Source organism: Sitophilus oryzae, unplaced genomic scaffold, assembly GCF_002938485.1.
Source record: "Sitophilus oryzae breed Bouriz unplaced genomic scaffold, Soryzae_2.0 scaffold_637_pilon_pilon, whole genome shotgun sequence".
Lineage (NCBI taxonomy): Eukaryota > Metazoa > Arthropoda > Insecta > Coleoptera > Curculionidae > Sitophilus > Sitophilus oryzae.
The window spans coordinates 1,753,203-1,763,202 of NW_022147237.1; the positions used below are offsets into that span (position 1 = coordinate 1,753,203).

Below are 10,000 nucleotides of genomic sequence, written 5' to 3' on the forward strand. Positions count from 1 at the left end.
TCCTCTGTTTGAGTTACCTGTCAGAGCAATAAACCATAATCATATTTTTTATAACCCAATCATTGTTCTCCGTGAAACTTTACTAATACGCATGGTATCTTTAAAAATCTACATTGCAAATATTTAACAAGACCTTTAAATAATAAGAGAATTATGACCATTAATCCAAGAAGCCTTCTTTAATGGCAAATTACAGCGGTATTTAACATTTATTATAATTTTTATTTAATTTTTTAAGGTACTTTTAGCGTTTCGAATTAAATTTTAAGGGTAAAAATTACCATAAATGCGACATATTTTAAAGCTAAAACATTATCTACATATTCACTAGAGACGTGCATATAGATTATCACTGGAATATTTCTAAAAAAAAGCATGTACGCCACAGACTTTTTTCTCGATTTAGTGAAATAGTGTAAGCAGTTAAAAGCCAATTAAAAGTTGTCTCTTGATATTTTGTCGATTTCCGCCTCCTTGATGAGATGAACCCAATTTTCTCCAAAAAAATCCTTTATGGGTATTTCGCCACCGCACTACAAGAAAATCTACAAAATAAAAAATAGTTATTTTTAGTAAACACTTCTGCGTTGAACCTAAACAGACGCTGCTTGTCAGAAGTTATGTTTACAGTAATACAAATTTGTCTAACAAAGAAAAAAATGCTTAACGTTTCGGAAAGTTACCTCTTTCCGTCGTCGGAAGCAAAAAAATACAAAGAATAAAGAAAAAAAAATTAATATATATAAATTCAACTATTCGAGAACACTTTACTTTTTTAAAACAGATTCGTCTACAAGAAATCGTTGACGTTCTGTTAAAATAATGTATAATGGATTTTTTACGCGAGGAATCTTCCCACGAGAGATGGCACATGCTTTTTAAAACACACTATATATTCTCTTGAACGCGGATATTTCTGTAAAGTTGTAAGAACCCTCACAGGACACTCATATTTTACCAAATCCTATATCTTTAGAAAGTAACCCCCTCCGAAATGCACCTTATGTAGACGACAACCATTCGTGCCATAAACTTTGGTACGACTGATATCGGAGATGGATAACTAAACCTCTGTAAAACCGTCTCAGATATTGGGTTTTGTCAAAGCCCTGAGACTGTATGATGAGTTATAACTCAAGAAAGGGGGACACAATGGATCTATATAGGTCGCGGTGATTAACTACCCCCTCCTATTCAATCTACATCTACATATTACGACGTATTTGTCCATAAGTTTCAACCAATTAATTTTTTGTTCGAAAATCCTTAAGTTATTGGGGCTACAAACAAAAACATACACATTCTGCCAATCCCAACAATTAAACCTGAAGAACACATCCGAAGAATGTTAACAACATATTTCGGAAACCGTACACGTCTATAATATTCGAGATAAGTCGACTTTATTTAAGAAAAAGCCTGCGAAGGCGGCGGTGACATAAAAGAACAACGACAACAACGGTTTTATTACCGAAACTCTTAGAAATACTAATCGCGTTTTTGAGCAGGAAAGATAAGAGGATAGGAGAGTGGAATAAAGTTCGTAACGTACGAACGGAGGAAGCAGAGCATAGAGGAAAAAGTAATTTGGCTTAGATAGATTGCCCTTTTAAAAATAGAAACACATGTAAGGCCGTGTTGTAGAATCGTGAGAAAATTGATTTAGTTGGGGTAATGCGTCAGAGATGACGTTTATGTTATCACGTTAACAATTGTTATATTTTTAAAATGTTACCACAAAATATCTGCCCTAATCGTAGGGTAAAATATAAAAATCTTTAAGACTAAATCTGAGTAATTTTCTGTATATTTAAATAACACCAATATTATTTGTCAGTGATCCGACACTAAGAGTTATTTAAGCTTACTAAATCTGAGTAAGCTAAATCTGAGTAATTTTCTGTATATTTAAATAACACCAATATTATTTGCCAGTGATCCGACACTAAGAGTTATTTAAGCTTACACAGTTATTGATAAATTACAAGGCAATCATGTTTGTATCGTCAACATTTACAGAATTGGTACCGTACGAATTTTTTCTAGTTATAATTTGACTCGAAAATATCAAATACTTAGTTTATATTTTCAGAATCGTAAAGACTTTTGGATAAAAACGGAGTTTATCCAAATATATATACAATATCAGAAATTTTTGGGAATACTCTAAAACGGTGCTGCCACATAGTATTTTGGACACAAGTTGGCCCACAAGGGTGAGCGTCTTCTTATTACGAATTAGTGCCATTTTACAAAAATTACTTTTGATTAGCAGATTAGTTAGACGTATTCAAAATACTTGCGTTGTTATGCAGTGTCATAATATCACTAACAGGTATTTCTAACGGACGTTAAAAACGAAATAAAAGCTGAAAACCTATTATCCATTTCCGACGCTCCAAACAAAGAATGTTTATTTGGTGATCCTAGAGATGTTTGTTTGGTGATCCTAGAGCATTGGTAAATTATAAAATATAATTAGTACAATACAACATCAGGCTGATACCCAGGGATTCAACAAGTCAGTTTTAAAAAGACTTAAGCCTTAAGTCTTAAGGAATTTCTAAAATCAAAATGATTTAAATCTTAAATCAAATTAAACATAAAGTTCAAATGATTCAAGTCTTAAATATTTGACTTGAATCAGATTTTTTGTAAGTGGAGTAAATCATTAGCATTAAAACTACAGGAACAAAATATCTAATGCTTATATTATGCAAACATGTTTTATATTTTTGAAATAAAAGTACTAGTTTTGTTTTTTTGACATATCTTTATTTCTCATCGAGATAGAAAAAAAACGAAAGGAAAATAAAAAATATATTTATTATTATATTTAGCATATAAAAACCTATCTACTAAGCACAAAAAAGTAAAAGAAAATAAAAAGAATAAAAAAATGACAATGACTAAAAATGGGTTTGTTACCCTACACACTTTTTTGCGTATTCCAAACAAATTCTTCTCTTCACTTTCTTCGATATTAGTCTACTGATCGTTTACATCCATATTTTCATCATCTATAACAAAACATACACAGCTACATACCATTAGATATTAGTTAAAAATATTTTTTAACTTCTAATTCGAATTCAGAATCATGATCGCTCTCTATAGCAAAATTTTCGCCACATTCGGATTCTATGTCACTATTTTGCTATTATCGCTGCCAGTCTCTTCAATCCAATTGAGAAGATATCCTCGTAATTGTGCTCGCCATACTTCACATGGTTTGAGCTACTAGGTGCTCGATTCATTCCACAAATTTAAAAAAACTTACGTTAACGCTAACACTCCGTCTGTGAGACGGCATTGACAGTTTGAACTAAAATATTTCGAAAACTACACACTTTCGCAAATTGCCCTACTGAAATTACATAGTTGGATGATAATTAGAAGCGGAGAGGAGGGGAGATGTCATATGTTCAGCTAGTCCGTTGAGTCTGTTAGACAAGGTGTTAGTACTTAAGGGTTAAAAGCCTTCTACAAAAAATAGACCACCCTATAAGTTCTTCTGTTAATAATATCTGAATATTTCTAATAATTTATAGTCAATCAGATCAAAATTCAATTTTAAATTAAAAATAATTTATGTGCTTTCACGATTCTTAAACAATATAACAAACGCCCACGGCATATTTTAGTTCAACAAATGTGAATTAAATCATCCACACTTAGAATTATCTTCGAAACGATTCACTTAAATATATACCTATTCAGTTTCCCAACCCGTTTTCATTATCTAACCTTCGGCACCTGGCAACACTGAAATCAATTCATCATCCACAGAAAAAATAATTTCAAATTATCGAGCTAATACTTTCCATTATACTGTGTCCAGTACTTCATTAGTACTTATTTATTTTATATTTTTTATCGTTGTTGGATGTGTTAGATAGGCAACTAATGATACACCTTGTAATGTATTAGTATTATTAATCTGTAGCTCAGGTTAAGAAAGTCTGTCATTCTTATCATTCTGATCATCTCTATCATTGATTTCACACAGTTTGTTAATTTTAATCATCAATCTCAAATAATACAACAAATTATTATCATAATTACCTATGTGTAAATTTTTTTTATCAATTAAAGTTTTACAAGCTATCGAAGAGTTTAAATCAAAACCAAGACCAGCAATCAACAGTAGGTAACTCCGAAAAGCCGGGGTTCGTACATTTTGGTCCTACGGAGCCGGATTGGATGAAAACGCATGTAATTTCAACAAATTTACAAACCTTTTGGTTCAATCAAGCATCAGAAAATCAGGTCCTTCGAAACGAAACACTGTAAGTACTGGGAAAACGAACATTACAAAGGGGTACAACAGAAGCAAGCCCGCCGTTTCCAGTCGACAAAATCGTTCCAGAAACTTCCATGTTCGGACGCCATTTTGATTATTGAAGCCAGTTGAAGCCTTGAAGCACGATATATTACCAGATATTACCAGATCCAGATGCCACGCTAATAACGCTGACCTTGCTGTTTGGTGTAAATACCTAGAAACATCTTTAAGAGCGTAAATTTATCATATAATCTGTTTTAATTTAATATTACCTGAATCATGACTGAAATAGAGATGTCTAATGACAAAATTGCCAGTTTGATTCAAAATCGTATAACAATTTTTGAGGCTTTGTCTCGATTCACAATTCAAGTTAATCAATTTTCAGATCCCATTAGAATTTATGAACTTCAAGCTCGGTTAGAGAAAGTTCAACTTTTGTGGACTGAGTTTTCAAACGTCCAAACAGAATTAGAGCAACTCGATAAGGATTCTAATCATACTGAAGTGAGATTAAAGTTTGAAGATGAATTTTTTTCATCTACAGGGAGAGCTAAAGGTATTTTAGACACTCATTTTTCTAAATTATATAATCAAAATAGGCCTAAGCCAGAAATTAATCCTGTCATGAGCAATCACAATTTACCTAAACTAAAATTACCAGATTTTTATGGTAGTTACGAAAAATGGCTTCAGTTTGCTGATACTTACAGATCTTTAATACATAATAGTAACTCATTATCAAAAATTGAAAAATTCTGGTATCTTAAATCCTGTTTAAAAGGAGATGCTGCGAATCTGTTAACTTCCTTAGAGGTCTCTGAAGCAAATTATGACAAGGCCTGGTCACTTTTGAGTGACAGGTATGAAAATAAAAGGGCTATAATACAGACCCACCTCAAATCATTTTTTGAAATGCCAGTAATAACAAAGGAGTCTCATATTGCTCTAAGGAACTTAATTGATACCTCGTCGCAACATTTAAGATCATTAGAGTCATTGGGTTTACCAATTGAACATTGGGATACTATTTTAATTTATCAGATAACATCTAAATTAGATTTAATTACTAGAAAAGGGTGGGAAGATTATTCTTTAAAGCTGCCTACAGATACACCAGCCTTTGATGAATTAATCTCATTTTTGAATGACAAATGCCAAGTTCTCGAGAGTATCAGTACAAATATCCCTTCTCAAAAATCAACAAGCAATAAATGTTCAAATAAAAATAGTTCTAGTACTTTTGTTTCTACAATACCACATGTATTTTATGCAACAAGAATCATTTTATTTTTGCATGTTCAGAATTTTTAAAACTTTCTCCTCAAATGAGGCTTAATAAAATCAGGAGTCTTCATGCTTGCACAAATTGCCTGCGACAAGGTCATATTTCCAAAGATTGTAAGAGTACATTTTCTTGTAAAAAATGTTCCTCAAGACACAATACTTTATTGCATCTTCTAGATAATTCCAGTCATCAGACAAACCCAAGGAATGAAGGTTTTAATCCTCAGCCCAAACCTTCGCCAAATCGTCAACAAATCAATCGAACAAATTCTTCAGATAGTATTGACAGTAATTCACAAGCTCTTTCAGTGACTAATAATCACAGCCCAGATTCTTCATATGTTCTCTTATCCACAGCTGATATAGTCATTCTTGACTCTGAGGGTAAGTCACATACTTGTCGAGCTCTTCTCGATAATTGTTCTCAATCAAATTTCATCACGCAGAATTTGTTTAATAAGTTAAATCTTAAATCAAGGAATATTACTCACTCTGTTCAAGGTTTTGGGAACACCTGTACCAAAATATTTAAAAGCACTTCTGTCAATATTAAGTCAAAAATAAACTCTTTTAGTTTAAATAATATTTCGTGTCTTGTCACAGATAAAATCACAAGTAACTTACCTGAAATTTCCTTTAATTCAGAAGCTTTAGGGATTCCTAAAAATATTTCATTAGCAGACGATAATTTTAACAAACCTGGTCCTATAGACATACTCCTGGGAGCATCTATATTTTGGAAACTTATTTGTGTTGGACAAATATTGTTGTCTAATACGCACGCTGTATTGCAAAAAACTACCTTGGGATGGATAGTCTCAGGTTCTTTACCACTTTCAAATGGTTATTCATCAATTTGTAATCTTTCTACTAGTTCACCTTCTTCTATGCTTCATGAGCAATTAGAAAAGTTCTGGAAACTAGAGGAATGTCAAATCAGCACATTTTATTCACAAGAAGAAAAGGAATGCGAAGAACATTTTTTAGATACTGTCTATCGTGACAAATCAGGTAAATTTGTTGTGAGTCTTCCATTGAAGGATAATATCTCTCTCTTAGGTGAATCTTATGATACAGCATTAAAGCGGTTTTACACTGTTGAAAAGCGTCTTAGTAAAAACGAAGACTTAAAATCTCAGTATGCTGAATTTATGTCAGAATACGAAATGCTCGGTCATATGTCAAAGGTTCGTGAGGTTTCTTCTGAGATGGATGACCCAGAATATTTCTTGCCACACCATTGTGTAATTAAAGAAAACAGTTCTACAACAAAACTCAGGGTTGTCTTTGATGGTTCTGCAAAATCCAGTAGTGGAATTTCTCTGAACGATACCCTTAAAATAGGCCCCAAACTTCAGGACGATTTAATGGATATTGTTTTGCTTTTTCGCACTAATCAATTTGCTTTCACGGCTGACATCGAAAAGATGTACAGGTGTGTTAAGGTGAAGGAGAGTCATCGCAATTTACAAAAGATTTTATGGCGTAGTGATCCATCTCAAAGGGTTGAGCAATATAAGCTTAACACAGTCACATATGGCACTGCAAGTGCGTCTTATTTGGCAATTCGAAGCTTGCAGGAAGTTGCTACTCAAAATAAAGAGAATTTTCCAAAGGCTGCAGAGAAAATATTAAGTTCCTTTTATGTGGATGACTTTCTCTGTGGTTCCAATTCAATCAGTGAGGGTAAAAAACTTATATCAGATGTAATACATATACTTGAAACCGCTGGATTTCACTTAAGAAAATGGGTTGCAAACGATCCTAGTCTTTTGAATGATATTTTAAAAGGAGGTTCTTCAAATCACAAATTTATTTCAGACGACAATATGACGAAAACCCTTGGTCTTACTTGGAATGCCAAGGAGGATATTTTTCAATATTCCTTCCATATTTCGCCAACAAATCGAATTACAAAACGTTCTATTCTCGCAGTCACAGCTCAGATTTTCGACCCACTGGGTTTAATTGGTCCCTGCATCATTAAGGCAAAATTGATTTTGCAATCTTTATGGCAGTTAGGCTTAAATTGGGATGAAAGTGTACCAATGGATCTTCAACATACCTGATTTCCTTTTGTAACCAAGTCCCATATTCAATGATATTAAAATACCTAGACACATTTTGTGTAGTGAGTCTAGTAATGTGGAATTTCATGGCTTTAGCGATGCTTCCATAAAATCATATGGAGCTTGTTGCTACCTTAAGACTACAAATCATCAAGGGGAAACTAATGTTTCTTTAGTTTGTGCCAAATCTAAAGTAGCGCCCTTAAAAACAATTTCGTTACCTCGACTTGAGCTATGCGCAGCTGTATTACTTGCAAGATTAGCTCACAGAGTTTTAAATTCTCTTAGAATTAAAATCGATTCTTTTCACTATTGGACCGATTCAACAATCGTATTATCTTGGATAGCATTGCAACCTAGTACTTTAAATACGTTTGTCGCAAACAGAATATCTGAAATTCAGACTTTGACTGAGGTTAATCAGTGGTCACATGTCCCATCAGCTGATAATCCAGCCGATATTATTTCTAGAGGTTTAGAACCTATTAAGTTAGAAAATTGTCAGCTCTGGTGGTCAGGACCATTTTTCCTTAAACAAGGCAAAGAGTATTGGCCTCCAAAAGTAAATCCTTCTTCTGATCTTCCCGAGGTGAAAGAGCAAAAACATACGTTTGTTACTCATAAAAATATCCTTTCAGATGAGTTGGATTTATGTGAGAAATTTTCTTCATATACAAAATTGCTCAGAGTCACTGCTTACTGTTTAAGATTTATAAAGCTTTTAAAACAAAAGGGTAATAAATCTCAATTTGCTAACTTCATATGTAAAGATGAACTACAAGATGCTAGGATTGTCATTAGCAAAATCGTTCAGAGGCGTTACTTTTCTGATGAAATCAAACATTTACAAAATGTAAGGCGTGTATCTCTGAAGAGTCCCCTCTTAAGATTAAACCCATTTCTCGACGAAAAAGGTTTGATTCGAGTGGGAGGCCGTTTGAATCATTGTAATTTATCATATGACATTAAACATCCTATATTGTTGCCCAGTAATTCTTATTTTTCTAAACTTATTATTCTTTATGAGCATCATAGACATCTTCATGCAGGCGCTCAAGCTACCTTGGCAGCAGTTCGTTTACGTTTTTGGATAATCAATGGTCGTAATACAGTGCAGAAAATCTTACGTAAATGCGTTACCTGTTTCAAGGTCATGCCAAAAGTTGCTCTAAATCAAATGGGTGATCTTCCTAAATCAAGGATTACTCCCGAAAGACCTTTCCGTGTCACCGGAATGGACTTTGCAGGCCCTTTCTTGGTTAAGGATGGTAAGGCAAAAAATAGGACATTAGTAAAATGCTACCTTTGTTTATTCGTGTGCTTCACGACTAAAACAGTTCATTTTGAGTTGGCGGTAGATCTTTCAACAGAAGCATTCTTAAATTGCTTTAAAAGATTCATTTCACGTAGGGGTATGTGTACTGATTTGTATTCAGATAATGGCACTAATTTTGTGGGTGCAGCAGCTGATTTAAAATTAACTTTAAACAAAATAAAGCGAGACTCAGTATTTTTGGAATACTTATCTAACCATGAGATAAAATGGCATTTTTCTCCTCCATATGGCCCAAACTTTGGTGGTTTGTGGGAGTCTTGCGTCAAGTCCGCAAAACACCATATGAAGAGAATAATCGGCAATAGTCATGTAACTTATGAATCACTTTTAACTGTTTTATACAAATAGAGGCTGTATTGAATTCAAGACCTCTAATGCCTTTATCTAACGATCCTAATGATCTATGCTCTTACACCTTCGCATTTTTTAATTGGTGAATCTTTAACTTCATTACCTCAAGAAGATGTTAGGTATATAGCTGAAAATCGCCTTAAACATTTCAAACACTTACAACAGCAAGTGCAGCACTTTTGGCAGCGTTGGTCGAATATCACGACACTACAAGAACGTTCAAAATGGCATACTCGATCAGCGAATATAGAAGTAGGCGCTCTTGTGTTAGTAAAGGATGACAATGTACCTCCGTTATGTTGGAACTTAGGTCGCATTGTTGAAGTGATACCTGGCGACGACAACATAGTGCGCGTTGTGTGCGTCAAAACAAAACATGGTGTCTTAAAACGACCAATAGCAAAGATATGTGCACTACCATTTAGCGATAGTTAAGATTTCTTATTTAAAAGGCATTGTTTAAATTAAATTTTTTTTCATACTGTTCTATGTATTTTTTAATATTAAGATATGTAAGAAGTCTTAATTTGTTATAAATATTTTATTTTTTTTTTTTTTTGAAAGTTAGTACTTTCAAGGGGGGCGGTATGTCCAGTACTTCATTAGTACTTATTTATTTTATATTTTTTATCGTTGTTGGATGTGTTAGATAGGCAACTAATGATACACCTT

General features: G+C 33.4%; 2 protein-coding genes across 2 annotated transcripts; both read left to right on the forward strand.

Moving 5' to 3' along the window:
- The first annotated feature begins 4,429 nt into the window (after window positions 1–4,429).
- On the forward strand, window positions 4,430–5,599 carry LOC115887778. The gene is made up of 2 exons (XM_030907276.1): window positions 4,430–4,489; window positions 4,674–5,599. The coding sequence occupies exon 2, from the start codon at window positions 4,913–4,915 to the stop codon at window positions 5,597–5,599; it is 687 nt and encodes a 228-aa protein (XP_030763136.1). The 5' UTR covers window positions 4,430–4,489; window positions 4,674–4,912.
- A 14-nt stretch (window positions 5,600–5,613) lies between these two features.
- Window positions 5,614–9,763, forward strand: LOC115887781. Its single transcript, XM_030907277.1, has 5 exons — window positions 5,614–5,686; window positions 5,750–5,956; window positions 6,176–7,589; window positions 7,705–8,909; window positions 9,438–9,763. Exons 1-5 carry the CDS (start codon window positions 5,614–5,616, stop codon window positions 9,761–9,763), a joined length of 3,225 nt encoding a protein of 1,074 aa, XP_030763137.1.
- The last annotated feature ends 237 nt before the right edge of the window (window positions 9,764–10,000 follow it).

Coding starts and splice junctions, on each gene's coding strand:
- LOC115887778 (XM_030907276.1), top strand. CDS start 4,913: ATGAGCAATCACAATTTACCTAAACTAAAATTACCAGATTTTTATGGT.
- LOC115887781 (XM_030907277.1), top strand. CDS start 5,614: ATGAGGCTTAATAAAATCAGGAGTCTTCATGCTTGCACAAATTGCCTG. Junction 5,957..6,175: donor AGTCATTCTTGACTCTGAGG/GTAAGTCACATA, acceptor GTCTTGTCACAG/ATAAAATCACAAGTAACTTA. Junction 7,590..7,704: donor ATTTTGCAATCTTTATGGCA/GTTAGGCTTAAA, acceptor CATTTTGTGTAG/TGAGTCTAGTAATGTGGAAT.